Source organism: Rhipicephalus sanguineus, chromosome 8 (genome assembly GCF_013339695.2).
Source record: "Rhipicephalus sanguineus isolate Rsan-2018 chromosome 8, BIME_Rsan_1.4, whole genome shotgun sequence".
Classification (NCBI taxonomy): Eukaryota; Metazoa; Arthropoda; class Arachnida; order Ixodida; family Ixodidae; genus Rhipicephalus; species Rhipicephalus sanguineus.
In genome coordinates, this window is record NC_051183.1 from 15,563,544 (window position 1) to 15,585,057 (window position 21,514).

A 21,514-nucleotide genomic window follows, 5' to 3' on the forward strand; every position below is an offset into this window, starting at 1 on the left:
TTGAGGTTCCTTTGCACACTCAGAGGAGGGACGTCAATGTCTGTTAGCAACGGAGCCCGATGCCTTGTTTGTTGGCGCCCGAAGGCTCGAGAACGGTTAATGGTCGTATCGCCTGTTTCATACATCACAGTATTTTTTAACACGAAAGTTTTTTTATGCCGGGGTCGACCAAATACTTGAGTTACATTTATGACGTTCATAAAATGGACGCCAACGGGTGAGAAAGAAAATAAGATACGCCGCTGGGGATCGAACCCACGACCTTGTGGCCGCGGCGGTAAGCACCCGACGCTCAACCGACTAAGCTACCTTGACAGATGCGCCGCTTCACGAACGCGCCTTATATCTTTCGCACATTCTCTCTCGCACGGTGCTCTCTGCTGGCGGTGTAGGTAGGCGGGGCGGGGTGGGCGCGGTGCCGCCGTCTGTGAGAGGTGAAAAGAAGTAATACGTCACGATCGACGCTTACTAGCACTTACTCCGAGATTGCGCGCCATATCGGAGGTTACGATTAAAGCGTCCCGATACCAGCGAGGCACACTGGCCGCGCTGGCGTCGCCGAGGCACCTAGACGCAGTTACGTTCTTTGCCTTTCGTTTCGTGTTATTCGTGTTAGCGTGCGTCGGCTCATCGGAGTAGTGCAGCTTCTACATGCACCAACGGGATTTCTCCGCCACCGACTACTTCGACTGCTAGAGCACCGACTAACAAAACTATTGCAATACGCGTTGCAGAAAGGACACAATTTCGACGGGCGAATGTCGTGCCTTGGTGGAGCGAGACAGAGGCCAGCGCGATGCACGCGTTTGCGGGTCAAGCTACGAACCTCCTCCTCCAACGTTTCTTAAGCGCAGTGTGGCAACACTGCGCTTGAGGAACACGGGTGCTCATGCATACAACTAGTGTATGCATAAGCACTGGCGTCGGTCACCCATTACTAGAAAGCGCACACCGTGCCGTTTCTCCCCTTAATTGACGCCGTTTTGAAGAAGTGGATATCGGGTACCAGTGTTGATTGTGAGCTTGTTGATGTCATCTTTGCGCGGCATTCACGATTTGCTGCGTCCAAATATACGTTCACAACTTCAGCTACCACAACGGTTTAATCATGATCATGGGCGTTTGTCGTCGCGATGGAGACATGCCACTAGGCGTCAACATGGGTGCATCCGCGTCAAACGGTGCTATAGCTGCCAAACACGAATAGACATTGTACAAACTCTCATATACCACTACACAATAAGCATTACTTCTGTGAAGACACGTTTCACTTTCGTGTTATACCGATTCCTACGACGGAGGGATCGCGTCTGGAGCTTACCGTTGCGGCCGCAACGTCGTGGGTTCGATTCCCAGCGGCGGATCTTTTTCTTAGTTTTTTTCTTTCTCACCCGTTGGCGTCCATTTTATCAACGTCATAACCGTAACGGACGTACTTGGTGGACGCCGGCATAAAACACTTTCATGCTAAAATGGAACTTTGACCTTCATTTTCTCCTCTATTAATGAACTTATTATGGTGAAATTAACGACACTACAGTTCTCAGAGTATACTTTATCAATCTAAACCGACTCATTGTTGATAGTGTCCCTTTAAGGAAATGTACCGATTCTCAGAAATCAAATATGCGCTGGCGGAGTGGTAAGAGACTACCTAATCTTAGTTCCACGACTAATACACATTGAGAAAAGGGCGCAGATATTAGGCGGCTGTGGAGTGCAATGGCCCTCCCAACGCAGGGCTCTCTCTACATAGACGCGCATCAAAGACTACCACTCTATAGGCCAGAAATTATTAACTAAATACTACATATGGTGTTCGAACGTCTTCTGATAGCATAGACAGTCAGTGCAAATAGCTCTGCGGCCTTCAAATTTTACTAAGCAATAAATTGTTCTAATTCCTCGCGTGATTGATCTGGTGATAGTCTTGGCCTGATTTCTTTTTTCTTGTTTTGACGGAATATTGCAGTTTCAAGACCACGGCATTGCTTCGCGTACTTTTAATAACAAGACTATTCGACGTCGATGAAGAAGATATAGGTGGTATCCGAAACGGCACAACTGACCTACTTCACCCAACTGCGCTCTTTGCAGCTTTCCGAATAATCCTTGTTGCAGCGTCTTTGTCCCGAAATCATTACCCACCTGATCACCCGAATGTACATGTTCGCGCCTTCAAGACCAATCATACTAGGAATCTTTTTCTCTTACCAAAATATTGGTATATTGTTCGGATGAACTACCTTACTGCGACAGCAATTACATGGACACTCTCGGCTGGTTTTTGCCACCGCCGTCGTTCGTCGGCGTCTCCATCATGTCCCGTATATAATTTTTTTCCCGAAGCGCGAGCTATTTATATATACCATTTACTTCAGCGTGCTTTCTTGGTCACCAGCGAGATGACGCGAAGGGCGCGAGGGGCGCGCTTTAAAGGTCATCGCCCAGCTCGTTGCGATGCGCGCGTGCCTCCTGCCACACCAGGTGCACTTTTCCCTACAGGGCGTGGTCGCGTGCGCTTACATCGTGGGGGGGTGGTCTGTATGTCTTGTGCTTTCACCGCGATGTCCGCGCTGAAGTTACTACAGAGTGTACGAAGGTCACTTCGCTCGATGCAGTGGCCGCGTTTGCGAAAGGAGCGTGCTGTTCAAACGGAAAGAAGTACTCAGACAGTTGTCACTTCGTGCTCGTCCTCTGTGTGCTTGTGCGTTCGTTTCGTGCGTCCTACTTTATTCTTGAGCAGCGCTCTTTAAGTGTCGAGCTGTGACTCTTGATAGTTCACTCTCGTCCTGTGTGTGCGTTCTTTTCGTGCGTCCTTTGCGCTTGAGCGACGCGCTCGAAATTTCAAGCTGCTTTCCGTTCTTCGCGTTACGTTCCCATTTGTTGCTATCGCATTCATTTCTCCGCCGTTGCGGTGAAACTGTGACTTTTTTTGGGTACCGTGACATTTTTGACAGTGTACATGAGATTGCGAAAGTGTTCTGCCACACTGGAGGGCCGCAGGTGTGGCAGTGGCTGCACTGCGCACTTTGTAAGCCCAGCATGTTAACGGGCATTTGTTCGTGCCAATGTCAATATTGCTGACGCCTCTTTCATTTTCTCTCTAGGCTCAAATATTGTTTCTACGGCTTTCACGAAGGCTGTTATGGAATGTGAACATTTGAGAAAACAATCCACTTCACGCAAAAAAAAGAAATGATGCTGTCCCAAAGCCTGCTCGTTTTCGAAGACATGAAGCAGTATACAAAACCGCAATATGAACTTTACAGCTGCAGGCGCAACGTGAACGCACTACAATGAAGGAATTTTCAAATGATCAGCTATATTTTGCTAAGTGTTCGAGCTGAAAGGAAAGGCTGCTAATAACAATAATAATTGCTTGGGTTTAACGTCCCAAAACAACGACATGATTAGGAAGTATGCCGTAGTGGAGGGCTCCGGAAAGTTAGGCCACCTGCGGTTCTTTAACGTGCACCAAAATATAAGCTCGCGGGCCTCTATCATTTCGCCTTCATCGAAATGCAGCCGCCGTTGCCGGAATAGGGGGCTGCTGCTTTTTCTTTTTGTTTTGTGTTTTTGAGTAATGTTTGGTATAGCGTGACGTCACAAGCTTGTTCTTTTTATTTTACTTTTCTTGCCAATCAGCCGATATATGTGCATTCACTATCAGCATATACACCAGCAGGCCCCAGAAGCAGGCCCTTGTAAGCTTCCTAAGCACATCGTATCGTAATAACCTCAAGAATACTCGCACAACCACATCTTACAATCTTGGCAGAACTGTTACAGACGGATTATGCCAGCAGTGGGATTGTTTTACCAGCGAAGCATGCTCTTTAGTCTCAGTTCTGGACAAGTCTACCAAATCTAAGTGAAAGACAGCACTTTGACAACTGTGCCAAAGAATTTCAGGCATTTGTTTAAAAAAAGTGCGCTGTCACAAAACGGCAGTCGAATGAATGCGAGCCTAAGCGATACTCCGAAAAATGAATCTTCGGAATTCCTCTAAGTTTATCGAGTTTATGGAGATCATTTGCGCACATCTGAACGTGGTCAATGATTCGTTCATTTTTAGCAGGCCTACATTTCTCAGATCTTGCTACACTCGTTTTCAAAATACCTGTCAGTTATACCTCTATTAGGAAAGAAATCTAGATTGTAATATCATTATGACTGATCCATTAAAAAATACGCGTTTTTTGTAAAGCCCTCGTTATTAGGTGAAATGACAATTACGAAACATAGGGTTTGTTTTGATATTAAAGCTCTTTTTATTCTTTGACTTTTCAGACATTACACAAAAGTATTTACTGCGATGAATAACGTGCATCAACTAGCAGCGATACTTAGACGCCATCACTATGTACATCCTGTAGCGTTCCTGGTCAGCGTGTGGGTCATGCACCCTTCGAACTTGTTCCGTAACGTCGGTGAGGAGCTGGGCCTTTTCTTCTTGCGAAACCAGCTGGGCAATCGGGAGCACACCCATCTGAGTATCTGGAAAATGCGCACATTTTTCAATTCTCATAATCGTAATAGTACTTCATACTTTAAAAAATGCACACTGGAATGTGGGGCTACCAAAACCGTGGAATTGGTTTGATTAGCAACACACCACAGCTGACGTTCAAGCAACAGATGTTAATGCACATAAGGGCAGAAGATTTCACAGCAACTTAAAAGGTGTTGGTAAGAAGCCCTATTTCATCGTTATATATCATTATGGCACAATCTGGCACAGCGATTTTGTTTGCACTTTGTCCATAAAGTCTGGACCGTTGGCACATGAGGTCTTAGGTGTTCAACGTGTCTTGCTCCAACACGTTAGACAAAGAAGCGCTCTGCAAAAGAAAATTGGGGGCAACGTGTCTCTAGCTGTGAAAAGGCTGGGGAAGAGCGGAGCTGACCGATCCTAGCTTGAGATGGCTTAACTCGCTTTGTTGTAAGTTATGCTATGCAAGGCTTCGCCTTTATAATTTATGCAATGCGAGGTTTGGCTATGCTATGCTAGGAGCTCCTTGACACATACCTGCTTTCTGGGGCGCATACCTTCCCAGTTTTGTGCGTGCTACCACTCGGAGTTTTACCAAGCTTAAAGCAGTGACGTCATAGATAGGCGGAGCTGGGCGAGGATAGTTTACCCTGTCACCTTTTCTTCGTCCTTTCCCTCCTCCGTACCCTATCATCAGTCCTCCTCACCCTTTCTTCTTTTTGCCATCTTCTTGCTAAGTTATACTATACAAGGCTATGCAATCATTCACCCTTACCCTTCCCCTCCTCCTTTCCTTCCTCCTCACCCTCGCTTCCATTTCTCACCCCTTTGCAATGCTCTACTATGCATGGATATGCTATGCTATGCTGCAGTCACACCGGTCCCGACTGTGGCCATTGTCAGTTACCTGAAACACTTGAACATGTATTTTGCGCCTGTCCAGCGCACGCACGAGAACGTCAGAAACTTATCACCTCGATTGGACAATATCATAGTAGACCATTAACCGATGAGCTTGTGTTAGGTCCTTGGCCTGACGTCAGCAGCACAAATGTGGTTATAGAAGCTGTCGTAGCCTTCTTACAAGCCACCAGACTGGATGCACGTCTTTAGATTTACGCCAGCGTTGCGGGACTGTATTCTCATCTCCCTACCTTACATTGTCATTCATCACTCTCTCGCTTCCCCGTCCCCAGTGTAGAGTAGTAGGCCAGAGCAAACTGTAGGTCAAGCCGACCTCTCTGCCTTTCTGTAAATAAATTCTCTTTCTCTATAGAAGCTGCTTGGCACATGGCCACTTTCTGCGGCGCACACCGGCCCAGTTTTGTTCGTGACGTCACCCGGAGTTTCGTAGTTTTGCCATGCTTAAATAGCTCCGCTGTTGAAAAATCCGCAGTCGTTACATAATGCACTCAGTTCGTATTTCATAAGCCACACCTGCTGCAAGAACCCCTAACAACATTTCTTCAACAGAGAAAGCGCAGTGTGGTCAATTTCACTGTGCACGCATATGTTCCTGCGAACGCTGCGATTTCCACATGCATTAAATCTGTGCTTGAAAATAAACCTTTGCGCGAAAATAAGACACGTTCACAAGCGAGGGCACAGGGACAAGCGCAGTGGAAGCGTAGAAGTGGAAATATGAAGGCACGGTTGGTCCTTGAAGCTTTTGCTATAGGCTTCCAAAGCAACGTCGAGCGGCGCCACTGCTCTTGTCGCAACTGCGGGCATCCACGTCCACAATAATGTCGCCCTCACTTCCGCGTACGCGCAGAGCTTTCGGATTGCATCTGTGGTGCGTCACATCATAACTATTGCTGACTAGCAGTGCTCTGGGCCGAATGAGGAGCGCATGCGCGCACTTGCCGCCGCCGCTGGCAAATCCGGTGACAAAGTGCCTTCGCGGGCAGCGTCTGCCCCTAGTAACGCATATCTCAGCCGCGCGAGCTTCGCGCCCAAACTTGAGCTTGGGTTCCCTATATCGCAGAGGGCATCTTCATATGTTAGTGATCCTTCTGTCGGCCTGTATAGTGGAGAGAGGGGGCTTCTGGCTGCTCATGTGTAATTCTCATATCTAGGCGTATGCACACGTGTTCTTGGTGTTTCTCTTTCTAATTTATTCAGTGGTTCCACCCATGAATAAAGCGGTGCGAGTTCGCGCTTGTCCCTGTGCCCTCGCTTGTGAACGTGTCTTATTTATACGCAACTTTTAATTTTCAGGCATGCCGAACACACTAGGCCAAGAACGAGTTTTATTAAATCTCTGATATTCCGTGATCATACGCATTCGTTTTCTCTATTATTTCTTCTGAAAACACGATGTCAGGAAGCATGCTGAGAGGTGCGGCCAGAAGGCACGAAAAGCTGGTCCCCTCTCCTTCTGCAAGGGAGAGCTGGAACCATACACATGGAAGAAGGAACAGACGCACAAACTAAAAAGATAACAGAGCACATGACCATAAACGCGCCTGTGGAGGCATAAAACAAAATGTGGAGCAAAACGCAATATATGCCGAGAATATCCGATGTGCTTATATCAGTGGTTCTCAAATAGGCGTCCGCAGACTTCAGGGGACCCACGTAGCCAATTTTGGGGGGTCCGCGATTCCCATCCACGAAAAGATACGTGTCCCATCCAAGAAAAGAAAGCGGCCCCTTCTGATTTTTGGTGCGCTGCACCGTCTAACAATTTTGCATTGCGGCGGAGCTAACAAAATGTTTTCCCTTGTTCATGAATTGGCTGTAAGGCTTTTGTTGCTGTTTTCTATGACATATGCACGCCAGCATACTTTTTCGAGGCCTGCATACTTGGAGAGAAAACGTAGCTAGGAACAGGATGAATGGGGCTGGAGACCGCACAACTTATTGACAAGCTGTTGAGATCGAATTGGTGTGGCACTTTAGTTTGACCATTCTTTACCAGGGAGAAATATGAGGCACCTATTTCACGCTGCATGTTGTGCTAGATTATGAACGCCCCGCCCCCACTTTCTCTCGCTGAAAGGGATCCCTCATCACTTCCACCGGCCCACAAGGGGCCCCCGAAATATCCATGGCTGAGAACCACAGGCTCATATGAACTATGCGAGTACCTCACTAAATTCGTGGTTTAGTACACTGTGTTGATGTCTACCTCATTACTACCGCAATATTCTGGTAATATCTGGCTTCCTCTCCCGTTGAGGACATGTATTTCTTCAGTAGTGCCTGTTTGAGCAGTCCTTCCGCGACTTACTTTAGGACCAGCACCTCCAGAGCCGTGGTTAGGACACAGTATGGGGACATTGGTAGCAAGCTTCGGTTTGCATAACCAGGCGTATTTTTGTCTCTTCGTTGCTGAAAATGCAGCTGCAGTTGATGTTTTGGAAGTACGAAGATCCTGGCAGAAATGGTTGCGACTTAACTTGTCTCCTAATAGAAGCAGGATGGTTAGCCGGAGCGAGTGATGCACGTGTTAACAAACCGTCTATTTCACTTTAAAGTAAGGAATCTGGATACCTGCACATGAGCTGAAGCTATCTAAGTGTAGGGGTTTCTTAATTTGTTATGATGACGGTGTTTGGAAGTCATGCCTATCGTTTTTTTTTTCTTATGCCTAAGCAATAACAGTAATCCACATTCTCGCTGTAGCGTAAGGCAAAGCGTATATGTTAGAGCTGGTAATAGGTAACAAACCATTTCTTGTGTCTGTAGTAGTGATGCAGAACTATCGGTAAATTGACTATCGATAGTATCGATAGTTTCTTTGAAACTATCGATAGTGTAAACAAACTATCGATAGTGCTACTATCGACAAACTATCGATAGTGCAATCGGTAGTACCATCGTTAATATTACTATAGCGATATTACTGCCACGCGTGTTTATTGCTTTGTTTTGACGTATTCGGGTTTCACCCACAAATACTGTTAGCAACGTTTGCAGCAGACCGCGCCGTAATGTTTGAGAAGCTTCACAATTGTTTGAGACCATTCTGTTCAGGTTACGCGCTGGACGCGAATAGTCAAGTTTATTCGAGTGTTTACGCGAGCACCAGCGATAACGCTGGAAGGTTTGATGACTGATGTACAAAGGATGACGCGTTCCACCGATGATCAGATTACTCGACGGCTGACGACTGCTCCCGCCGCTATAAGTGCGCAGCGTGTATCGCTTGTATATTGTGTTTTGATTTTCTGGACACAAGTTCGCCCAAATAAAGAGCTCCGTATTTCCCAGCTTTGCTGTAGCATTCTTCACTGCCACAACAACGTGACAATACTATCGATAGTGGTGTGAATAATGATGCGGTTGCTCGCCGGCCATATTGTCAAAATATTTGCGATATCCTACTACCAGCTTCGTTTAATTTATGAGCATTTTTTGGCACATAAATTATTATTTCTGCAGTGAAAATGGCGGAATATACCCGTCAATAAATTCGTAACGAAAAGCAACCAGTTACACCTTAAATTGACTTCTTGATAGTTTTTATTATTTTGAAATCATAAAATGCAATATCAATTTGAAGCCGCGCAGTCCCACCACATGTAAAGGCTTCCTTTTCACTACAGCTGAACAGTTTGACTTTATGATCATGTGTCAGCAAAGCACTCTGGTGAAGAACACAATGATGTCAACTTTCTCGCCCTTCAGCCTGCTCCTCCGGCTCCACTATGTACCACGCGCGCGGGGAACCAAGTTTATTCTGCAGTGAGTCGGCGCTGTTGATGGTATACTATCGATAGTACCATCGAATTTTTTACTATCGATAGCGCTATCGATAGTATTTTTCACTATCGATAGTTCGATAGTGACTCAGCTATCGATAGTATCGATAGTACCATCGATAGTTCTGCATCACTAGACTCTGTAGTGCCGACAGAGAGAGAGAGAGAGAGAGAGTGTGTGTGTGTGTGTGTGTGTGTGTGTGTGTGTGTGTGTGTGTGTGTGTGTGTGTGTGTGTGTGTGTGTGTGTGTGTGTGTGTGTGTGTGTGTGTGTGTGTGTGTGTGTGTGTGTGTGTGTGTGTGTGTGTGTGTGTGTGTGTGTGTGTGTGTGTGTGTGTGTGTGTGTGTGTGTTCTTGGGTTTTGCTTTTCTTCGTTTATATTATGTGCTAGAGTATCAGTCATAGATGTCATACCAAAAATGGTGCCATACCATAGACGACTTACGAAAAATCCCGCATTGTCACACTACCGCATAAAGAGCACCCGGCCCTACGCTATACGTTATCTTTTTTTAAGGTTCTCTTATTCTGATTTGAGTAGCAACAGCACCACGAGATAATGCATTACAAAGTAACAGCGTTTCTACTCAATTTTCCAACTATCCAGCCTAAATGCGTACGCTTCTGTAGCATTTTGATTACTCGGCATGTACGCAACCACGGAAACGCTTTTGGAACACTCACCAAGTGTTTCTTTCTCAGTGCTGTCGGCATAAGTGGCAGACTGGACGACTTCAATAACGCTGGGTACCAAGCCAGCCTTCTTCAGATGCCCTGACAAAAAACGGTACTGCTCCGTCTTCCCCATGTCCTGGCTCTTCGGTACGAATTTCAGTAAAACCTGCGAATGACTTACTGATTAACTCTAATCAAGCACTCACGCAGAGATGGTGACTGATCGCCATATTGTCGCAATCAATCAGCCGATTGATTGCAATAAAACAAAAAAAACTAATGCTACGTTAAATGCGAAAAACCTCACGGGTCTCCCCGCTGCAGTCACTCAGTTTGTGTCTCGAGTGCGACACACGTTGACATCTTCACTTTACTGTCCAAAGTTCATTTACATTGCAATAACGGTAGCAATAACTATGGGAAGCAAATGCCCCGGTACCGGCTAACATCACTGTTAAACCGGTTACAACAAAAAAACTGTGTTGAAATTGCAAACATAATGCAAGAGCTTCGTGACATGCTCATATAAATATCCTACAACATTCATATTATTACATTCTCTGTTTGTACAAATCCTTCCAATGTTCACGTTGTTTCTGTATGTTGCCTTATATCATTCTTCTCCTTTTTTTTGCGTAATCTGTTTTATCTAGCTAAACTATTTTTGCACCAAGGTTTCCTGTTATACCAATGCTTAACAAGCTTCCACTAGCGTGCATCGTCATTTCTTGTGTACATTTTGTTCAGTCTGGTTTTTATTATTTTTCTGTCCTACACACTGTCCGTTCTTGTCATTCTGAGGGGGCTGTCACCCCGTCAAGCCACTCATTGCAGTAACTTTTTTTAACTGCTCCTCTGTTTCATTGAAAGATAAAGCATTGAACTGAAATCAGTTGAATTAAAATTAGGAATTAAGTAATGATTAATTGATAGACTAATTTAGTATGTTCGTCATTTGAAAGCATAAAGGTCAACCAAAACTAACTATTGATATGTTGAACGTATTGATTCCTTGAATGACTGACTAGCATCAGTAGCACAAGAAATTAAGGACAGCGATATTAGCTAATTCACTGATAGGAGTATAACATAAAAGAAATGGCATAAAAAAGTAAGAACAATTTTACAATCATCACAGCGTGCATTCGAGTCATAGTTCATGGGAGAGAATACAGCGCAAAAGAGTACGTATACACGGAAGTCCACGCACACACAGCGCTAACTTACAATACTTGTAATGTTTCGCCAACAAACCCAAGCTTCGACGCTAAGTCGCTATATTTCATGCGTCACATCTGCAACAAGAATTCTTTTTTATTTCCCATATTACTAGGAAAGCTTTATTATTGTCTGGGTTGTAACTAAATAAAGGTGGAAAGCACTGTGCGAAAAGTTTTACTCTTTGTGAATGTCATTTTGTGAATGTCGGGCGCGCAGGGCATATTTCAGTTTTCATACTTCAGTAATGGAAACTGCTGCACGCAGCTGCACGTTGATTCGGTGTTCCGTCAGCATCGCTCTAACGGCACGTGCCCGCGAGGCGAACAAATCAAAGTGAACGGACACTGTTTCACATGTGTTCGCACGTGCTGTCTGTCACACGCATGCACCAAACTTATCTGACCCGTCGCGGACCCTATTATTTTCGTGCTTATTTGTACGTAACTTGAGCCACTGGCACCTGTTTCGAAACTTCGATAAGTATCTGCGTTACAGTTATCTCGTATGATTCTTACGGCTATCTTTCTACCCGAGGAACCGTCTGACTTCATGGCGATGCAATGGATGAGTTCGACCAAACACCCCATTGCTTTCTAGTGACAGAATCATTCTGGTATTTTATGACGACAAGATCATTTCTGGTAACAGGATCATTCGGAATGTTTTGGGATGTCAGGTAATTCTAAAACATTGCAACATAACCATATCTCGACCTACGCCAGCATTAACACGACGAACATTGAAGCAGCGTCATTGCACGCAACATCGCCACCACCGCAATGCGGCATGAATGAATAGTCCGCACCATGGTTAGCTTTTGCGCATCCCTCTGATATGCCCCGTCATGCAGCGGTGCCAGCGCAGAGTCCGCGACGACGGCACGTCGCACTAGCGTAGCCCTATATGTTTGCTGATATGAAACAGTCTGGGCGACGTGGAGGGATTGGCGCATGTATGATATGAGCACAAAAAACCCATGGTGCCTCTGTGTAACGTGTCAGAAGAGAGACGATGACGAGGACGCTGATGCAAGCGTGAAAATGCGCGAACGCGGCGAGCTGCGGAGTACAAAAAGCTATGCACAGCTTCAGCTGACTTAACGAAGGCTGATTTAATTAGCCTTCGTGATGTTAAGCCAGATGAAGCTGCGCAACGTTAAACATTGAGCAAATTGGACGCGCGTCTGGTTGTTTGCCTTGCCTTTCCTCCCCATCCTCCAACTCGTCCGTGAATACTTCTCTTTTTTTTTTTGTTCTTGTCCGTTCCTCCATCTTTAAATCATTTAACCACTTGCCTCAGCCCTACCTTTCGTATTATTTTCCTTCCTCATTTGTCAATACGATTCAACTACCATCACATACGAGCCATCTGCTATCAGTTATTTCCATGAAGTCAAGGCATAGCGAACATCTTGCGCTCTCAGCTGCTCAGTTGAGGACGAAAGCGTAATGCGGCTGTTTGGTTTCAAGGGCACAGTTTATGTCAACCTATATAGATTGTCACCGAACATTGTACTCCGATCCTCACCTCTGAGTACTTCTTCCAGCGGTCCATGCTAGCCAGGGCTCTCCAAACGGGTACCGACTCGTGTGAAGCGTAGAACAATAACAGGCATTCGCCCGTCTGGGTCATCAATCTGGACACGTTCTTCAGAGCCAAGACCAAGTCTTCGGCCCAGTGCAGGCAGTAAAACGAGTAGACCCTGTCAAAGCGCCCGAATTCCTCCAAGAAGTCAGTGACGTCGTCACATATGTCCAGCACCCTGAAATCCAGTTTCTCATTGGCCGAGTACCGCCGGGCGTACTCGATCATCTCCCCAGAACTGTCCACACCAACAATCTTTCGACACGGAAGGCAACGGGGCAGAATGACGTCACGGGTGAAGTCGCCCGTTCCGCAGCCTACGTCCAAGACCTGGTGCGTTGACCGCACGTTCGCGATAAACCTCTCTTGGTACACGTCCAGCACGAGGTTGTTGAATCTTCGCTGCAGCGTGTTGCTCTTCGAGTATCGTCCGGCAGACAAGTTGACGGCTTCCGACTCGTGCTCATTGTTTGGTGGGCTGGTGTAATTGAGCATACGAACCGGCTCAGTGAAATCTGTGACATGAGACGTCATGGCAGACACTGCAAAAACAAGATAAATATACCGGGCGTCCAACGTAACTGGATTCAGGGTAGGTTCAGAACCAAAACAACCTTCTTTGCAGTCACTTGGAATGAGTCACATTATAATTTGGCATTTCGCCTAATTAGGCAAGAATTAGTTCATAATTTAGTAACTCCCCATATTGTAATCATAGGAGAGTATCAATAAGAAATTTGTAGGTCCTTCTGGAAAATCTAAATCTACGTTTCTGTTGCTGATGAATGATTTTACAAAAGGAAATGCTTAAAACTTCATTCATCATCATCTTGATTACGTGTCTTGCACCGTACATGAAAAAAATGTATGGGACACTGTAGGCATAATACTCCATTCTAACTGGGGTTTATGGTTTAAGAACAGTCGCACTGAACATTTTCTCGAAACGAAAATAAATTTTGATGTGGCATAGTAAAATTCGCGAGTTACGGTTGGTTTTCAACTCAGAGTTCCTAGGTACGATTCGGGTTCTGGCTATCGCCGCGTCGAGAGGTACGCGTGCAGCAGGTACGTTGGGCATTGTCCAACCGGCAGTGGCTTAACCGAGGGGATGTGTGGCCGCATCGCGATGACCCACCCCTCGCAGGGCTAGGATAGTCGTCCACCGGATAATCAAATAAAGTCTTTTCACTCACTCAACCAAATCTACTTCTTTTCGTGAGTTTGATCCCGGCCACGGCGGTCGCATTTGGTTGGAGGCGAAATGTAGAGGCCTGTGTACTGTGCGAGGTCAGTGCACGTTAAAGGTCACCAGATGGTCTACTTTTCCGGAGTCCTCTACTATGGCGTCCCTCATAATCATATCGTGGTTTTGGGACGTAATATTTCACATATTATTATTATTATTTAAATCTACTTTTTTTGGGAGTGAGCTGTCATATGAACGGCGTGTAACGTCCCGCCCCTTGGCTACATGCCCTGTCAGGTTTGTACAGACCCACTGCCGTAGGCATCATAATCTAATCGCACCGTTCTCACACCCTTTTCTGCTGTTCATGCGAAACAGTAACATCAATCATAGCTGTTATGCGCGGTGATTCCTACTTCGCTTAACGTCGCACACCTGCCTTGAGCTGCCAAGAGAGCACAAGCAAGGACACTGACACGGAAACTCAGTACAGACAGCGTTGCATTTTGTGCTTACTCTTTACGTATCAATGTACGTGTGTACGTCATCAAAGCAGACTTACATGCAACATAAAAATTGCTTCACATGAACTTACTAAAAAATTCAGCTTTTCTGAGCTTCCAACATTAGGAATGAATGAAATGACGTCAAAAGGAGACAAAAATCATAATGCGACAAACTGAGAACAAGAGAATCAGCAAATAAAGCAAGTATATCAGAAGAGATTGAGGAGTGTCTACAAGTCCTTACTGGAGCCGACCTTGGTCTCAGATTGCATCCACACTTTCGCCCCGGGTCGCAGGAAGTGAACTGTTTTCAGTCAAAAGACCGCGAGAGCTGAATAGAGGCGGCGTTGTTGAATTTCTCGCCGTGGACACAGTGTGTGGAATTTTCTTCGCTCATGCATGTCCTGGCACTACGTGATCAACAGCGCACATGTGCCTGCGTGTTTTGAGCAGCTGCACATCATATAATGACTGGTGGGGGAAAAATAAATAAAGAGGGTGAGTGGGGTCAGCGCAGCGTGAGTACCCGTCAGCAATCGACGTCATGTGTCAAGTGCAAGCTTTTACGTTCGGGTTATTGCTGATGTTGTTTTCGAAAGGCATCAAAGAGGCTTTTCGACGTTGAAAAACACGGAATTTTAGTGCCCTCGCAACAATATTTGTAAACCTTTTGTGTTTTAGTACTATTGACGTTGCGGGAAGTCGGGAAGTTCATTTTAGTCCAATTATAATTAACTGTGAGGAGACGGCAATCATTTTTGTCGCTTCATTAAACAATAAAATGCCGGAAATTAAACATAACACGACAGCTTTGAAATTACCTTTCCGTGTTTCATGCGTCGCTCGATTATACCCACATGTTTGGTATGGGCAGCTATAACCTGAAGTTAGATGTATAAGATTCTTCAGAACATTTTTTATTATGTACGGAGCTTAGCCTACACCGCAACCACATGAAAATATCATTTTTGAAGTGATTAGGAGGAGGAAATACGAATTATGTTTATGCGGTCCCGCCCTTGTAGACTTAACAGCGAGCTCAACCAACAGCAACATTTCCTGCATTTATGAGAAAAACTGCATGTGCCAACACAAATGGTCCCTAGCCCTCTCGAAATTTTGTTCGCATGATAAATGCACTCTAGGCAATGCTGAGTGTTGTCCTTGCACTCAATATCTTTATCACAATGCTGTAACAAGCAGACAGAAAAATGCGAATGCTCTATCCGGAAACCGTTCCTTTTAAGCGTTCGCGTTTGCATTTCACGTTTTATTTTGTGCTGTTGCACTAAATGCTTCTCGAAGCAACGGCCATTAGCATGAACAGCAAAAGCAAGCAATATAAAAATGAAATTGTCAGTTTCGCTTAAAGCGTACGTAAAGCACTTAGAGCAATAGCAAGCATTAGCTTTATGCGTTAACCATTCGATCGTACATTGTTTTCTTGCTAAACACTCATGCGACATGCTGGCGTCACACAGCAAAAAAAAACGAGCCCTCCTGGCCAGAAGGAACAGTCCTTTATAAAAGTTTCCAGGCGTCCCACAACGCTGTGGCGCTTGAGAGCCGAGAGTGGCTCTGCAGGTTTTGCACCATGATCTATGGTTCGCGTTACGGGAACGACAGCGAAACATCAGCGGAATCGTGGCCTTCGCGATCAGCTCCGGCAACGCGCCGTTGCGTTGCCGGAGCTAATCGCGGAGGCCACGGCGCAATGAAGCATTCGCACTGACGATTGGCTGAGGTCGTGCGGCGAGCTGCCGCGGTGGCGCAGTGGTGGTGGTGGTGCTCGGCTGCTGACCCGAAAGACGCGGAACGCGGCTTTGATCCCGGCCGCATTTTGATGGAGGCGAAATTTTGAACGCCCGTGTACAGTACTCACGGATTGAAATGCGACAGTGAGGTGCATGGCCGCAGTTACAAGGAGCGCCGCCCGTGGGCGCCGGTGGAGGCAAGTTGTTGACGATAACAGATTTTTATGGCGCAAGGGCAACTGTGGCCAAGGAGCGCCAAACACAGGGTTTCTGGTCGACTGGAAGCAAGCTGTTGGGTTGTGGTATAACGCGAGAGTGTTTTGACGCATTATTACCTACTGCTACCGGTCACCACTGAGCTCCTGTGTTGTGTACCGCATCGTCAGCGGTGTCCTCCAATCTTGCTGCGCTTTTACGCGTGTATGCTGACGAAAGGTACTAGAGCTGTGCGCGCCGTCATTCGCAGACGCCAGGTTTGCAGCGAACCGCTGGCGCTACGGTGAACAACGGAACAACTCATTGGCAACCGGAAGCAGTCATCATGCGTTAAGAGCACTCTCGCCCCCGCACGATACCACAATGCAACAGGTTGCTTCCCCCGGCGCCCACGAGCGGCGCTCCTTGCACCAGCGGCGACGCGCTTCCACCGTAAGTACTATAGTACTTATTTAGGTGCTCGTCAAAGAACCCCAGCTGGTTGAAATTTGGGGAACCCTGCCCTACGGCGTGCCTGGTAACCATATATCGCTGTTTCGGCGCGTAAAACCCCCAAGAACTTTATTGTTATTGAGGCCTTCTCCGTGTCAGCTCTCGTTTCGTGCATTCGTGTTTATTTCCGCGCTGGTAAAATTTGCTTCACGATGAACTACCAACTCGCCCAAACACTCACGTTAAGGCCCGTTAGCCGAGTTGGTCGCACATCGGCAGTTACAAGTGTCTGAAGTGAACGACAGTGTGTATAACACGGATGAAAACAGAACAACAACACGAACACAGGTGTTGTCGCTGGAGCTGCACCAACGCACGAGCGCGGCAGTTTCAAGTACAGTAAAACCTCGGTGATACGAATCTTGCGGGGTTACCAAATATTCGTATCATCCGAACTTCGTATCACCAGTAAAGATGAAAAATTAGTATGCGACAAAAGAAAGTTGACATCCGTTTTGGTTTAGTGTTTCTCGGGGCCACAGCGACGTCATGAACAGCTCTGAATGATTGCCAGCAGAGTTTTTAGACGTCAACAATCATGCTTACACTCGTGAATATACGGTTGCGTGCGCGCTTGTGAAAAAAAAAATTGGCCGCGTATCTGCGTGCTTCGCTGCAAATGTCGTCTAAAGACGATAGAAGAGGCGCTGCGTGAGATATGGACGCCATCTGGCAATACGTCGGGAAACATGAGTGCTGTGTTGCGGGCTGGTAGTCCCGGCACAGCAGCAGGAGAAGACCGGCGGTGACCAACGCGACCGGCGAGGACGCCAGCCAGCCCGAACACGCGGTTTGGCGCGAAGCGCCGAAGCAGAAGAAACGTCCGCACTCAACGAGTACTCTCCACACACACTTTTATTTACACGTCGCCTGGGTAAAACAGGAATGCCAGAGCGGCGCCCCATGGCATTCGTACAGTGCAATACAACCGAAACCGAAACACGACGAGTTCGTGCAGAGGGCACGGAGGAAGGCAAGTTTCAGCGCATTCGCATTTTCAGCGCAGCTTAAGAAACTAGGGTTCTAGAATTACGTATATATGTATTTTCTATTACAGGAACACACCACCTAATACTTACCTAGTGATTCTGCGCCTCAGATATGCGTAATGTTTGCTTTTTGATCAACAATGTACGCAAATATGAAGCTAGTCAGCCGTTCAAGATGGCTGGCCCTTGGGCAAGTGGTTCAACTTTGGCCGGGTGGCTGAATCGAGTGACGTGCCGACAAACAGAAAAACAGACCAAAATTTCTGCGTTTAAGTTCCCCAAGAAAGACTATCGTCTTTAAAAATGAACCAGATGTGTTGTGACCCGTTACCGCTAGTCGACCCCTCCTAATCTTACTACGCTTTTCTTCATGACGCCAGAGTACTGCGGCGAAAGTGACTTAAGAGCGCTTTGCAAGCGGTGGATGAAGGCCAGAAAATTTTAGAACCGCTGTCCTTTGTTGCTCTTATTTTCTTATCGCGATGGTGTTGGGGCTGCTTTTCTTGTGATTTACGGCCGTGCCCGCACAATCGGGAGGTTTGCTCAAAATTTTGGAGTCTCCCGTGCAAATCGGAGAGTTGGCAGGTGTGCGCGTACGTTGCCAAGCCTAGTTTCTTCACCTAGGCCGTCCGCTTCGTCTCTTCGGGTATTCGTCCACCTTTCATGGGACTTCATGATGGACCCGCAGCCAACGTTTCAGTGTTGTTACATAGAACGTCTGATTGTGAGGACATGGCTTGCATCGACGTGGTGGGCACGAGTTAACACAGTACAAAGACGCTGCTGCCTCGAGCACAGCACCACGCGTCAACCGCTGAAAAAAAAAAAATAATAATCGCGACGTCGACGCCATCTGTAACCTAAACTCGAAGACGCAGAAAAGCCTCCAAGATTCGCGCGCACAATCTCGGAGGCAACGACTCACCGTTGATAGTTGCGCAAGGCGCATGCCCGCGCCCGCGCGTGCCTGCCGCGTCTTCCGCTAGAGTGGTGCCAGTACCTGCTCGTACTTGTGCGCTAGCGTACCTTCGTATCAAACGTCGCGGGGTGAAAATCGGTTCGGAACAACCGTTCTCCAATACAGTGCAGGCTAATGGGCTTTGGCCGGGACCACAGAAATATTCGTATCACCCCGAAATTCGTACGAGCCGAGATCGTATCACCAAGGTTTTACTGTAGTCGCTTTTATCGCAAAGCGACCGATGTGGTAAAGTCACTCAGGGAAGCTAAAGTGCACTGCAATGAAGTATATATAGTGTGCACTAGAAATGCATCTGAGCGGATTGATTCGAGTCACTAGTACGTACAGTTGGCGTCAAAAGTTTAGAGATTACTACCTGAACAGCTACAGCGCATGACGGGAAAGAAGAAACGGCCGAGCCTGCCAACACAAAAGGACTGAGCGATTACTTCCAACTGATTTTTGTTGACGAATTGCATCAGATATGTAGTCTTGCACAAGCATATAAAAAACACCCTATCCTAACGCCAAGATGCGACAGCACCATCACAAAGTCACAAACCAACGTTTCATAGACGGTTCGCCTGATCAAGGAAATACGTTTTATGTTCAGATAAAGCCAAGGAAGGGGCACTGATACGCGTGATTCCAGCCCTTGCTACAGAATGCGCTTCTGTAATTTCTCGCGTGATTTGTGACCAGTGCTCCTTCAACTCTTCGCATTAATAAAGCTTAAATGAACATTCACAGTCACAGCAGTGAATTTCAGTGTGTCCCTGGTTTGCTTTGTGCACATTGTGATAGTGCTCTTTTAGCCTTTCATTATGGCAGCGCCCCGTTTGGCCTATATACCTCTTACCACAGGAAAGTGGTATCGAATAAAGAACCCCTACAGCACAAGACACAAACCGCGTTTTGCGCTTGGTTGAACAAACAGTGGCGCGCGGTTGGACTATATATTTGATGCAATCGGCCAAGAAAAATTAGTTGGAAGTAAGCGCTCTGTCATTTTGTGTTGGCGGCTCGGCCGTTGGCGCTCTACCAGTTCAAGTACGAAAAGACCAACTCACCCAATCTTCAACACTTGCAGAGACCACTACGTCTGAAAAAAACTTGGAATTTCCCAGCAGTTCGTGATCATATTCGGTCGAACTGCACATGTACATGTTGTTAGCGCGTTTTAGCATAGACCCGGAAATTCAAGTTTCATGCTGCTTGCGGAAGCAGCTGGAATAATTCAGCTTTTTCTTGTGTCTCGTTCACTCTAAACTTTTGACGTTGACAGTACATACAGTGAATCTCAGCTCTTTCTATTCTACCGATTCTTCGGTATGAGTAGAAACAATGCGTTTGTGCCATTTCTTCTCCTTCTGAAGGGACAGATAATTAACAAAGGAACAGCGCCGTTTCCCTTCCCTTTCTTATGTCCCGAACTGTTACGCAGTTTCATCTCAAGTCGTGAACCAATTGGCCCAGATGCACGGGCCTCTGAAGGAAGAAGACCTCCGTCCAGTGCTAACGCTTTCTCAAGAGGATCTACATTTGCTAAGGCAACATGTTTAATTATAGTCGTGTAGGGCGTTGCCAACCCTGTGCGACTCTTTGGGCTAGAAAACTACAGTACGCTGACCAACACGCTATGGCGAGAACCGCAGGGTGTCTGCGAAATTCGATATGTTCTATTCATTTGCTTATACCGTAATTAGTCATTTTCGTTAATTAGCATACTGCGTACTGTGATCTCTCGCACAAATATCGTCCGTGGTTTGGTGTAATCCTGCTAAAGAACTACAATTATATCATGTGTGACAAACGGGTTTTAACGATGTCGTATTGTCCATCGGTGGTGCGATTTTGTCCGCGTTATTAAAACAGACGGAGGCGGTCCGTTCCAGCCACACGCGATTGGTTAATGTAGGGCCGTGACGTGTGTCACGGTTCACCTTGACCATTCGCGTGTGGCTGGATAGAACGGACCGCATGCGTCCGTTTTAAGAACGCGTACATAATCGCGCTACAGGAGCATGCTGTGTACATACTATTCGATTCAGCCGCTGGGGTTACTATTCGCACACTTCTAATCAGTAATAATTTAACGTTCCTGTCAGTCAACTGTATAATGTGTTAAGTATGCGAGCAATTAACGTACTTACCCTTTGAAGGCCGCTGACAAGGATTTCAAAGTAACGCTCGAAGTTGTCCTCCGCTTACAAACAGTGGCCGCCTTTTCAGAGCTGTTATTCGCTCCTTTATATGCACGCTCACAGAGTGAAAGCGCACGTGTAATGTTTCGAGCGTAGACTTGTTTTGTCCAACGTCTTCTTGCTTCATCCGTCAAATCGGCCGCTGCGCGAGGTGGCTGGGGGCAAAACAAACGCTTTGCTGGACGTCGTCTGTCTCTCTTCGTATGTCGGCAAAGCTGTGTCAGCAGAGTCGTCTCCGGCGGATCTTTACGCAAGCAAACCCGCGGTGTGCAATATGTAGTTATCTCGAGTCGATGTCCTCCAATAGACTTTCTCTTCGGCGTTACGGCCGAGGTAGAGCGTCTGTAAAAGACGATCTGGATGCGCGTGGAAGACGCGGACGACGGTGAGACGGGACACACACAGCGCAACTTTCAACTTGTTTATTCCCCCGCCAAGGTGGTCTAGTGGTTATGGCGCTTGACTGCTAAACCGAAGGTCGCGGGATCGAATCCCGGCCGCGGCAGCTGCATTTTCGATGG

The 21,514-nt window shown here is 46.7% G+C and overlaps 1 protein-coding gene across 1 annotated transcript; it reads right to left on the minus strand.

The window, feature by feature from the left end:
* Window positions 1-4,276: 4,276 nt before the first annotated feature.
* Window positions 4,277-21,074, minus strand: LOC119401436 (juvenile hormone acid O-methyltransferase). The gene is made up of 4 exons (XM_037668252.2): window positions 20,943-21,074; window positions 12,626-13,224; window positions 9,887-10,043; window positions 4,277-4,500 (listed from the first exon to the last, which is right to left on the minus strand). Exons 2-4 carry the CDS (start codon window positions 13,214-13,216, stop codon window positions 4,337-4,339), a joined length of 912 nt encoding a protein of 303 aa, XP_037524180.1. The 5' UTR covers window positions 13,217-13,224; window positions 20,943-21,074; the 3' UTR covers window positions 4,277-4,336.
* Between the last annotated feature and the right edge of the window lie 440 nt (window positions 21,075-21,514).

Bases quoted from the DNA above. Each gene is read 5' to 3' on its own strand.
- LOC119401436 (XM_037668252.2), bottom strand. From the start codon at position 13,216: ATGACGTCTCATGTCACAGATTTCACTGAGCCGGTTCGTATGCTCAAT. The intron at 10,044-12,625 runs GTGAGGATCGGA...AGTCATTCGCAG, and splicing joins GCTGGAAGAAGTACTCAGAG to GTTTTACTGAAATTCGTACC. The intron at 4,501-9,886 runs GTGAGTGTTCCA...CGCATTTTCCAG, and splicing joins CACTGAGAAAGAAACACTTG to ATACTCAGATGGGTGTGCTC.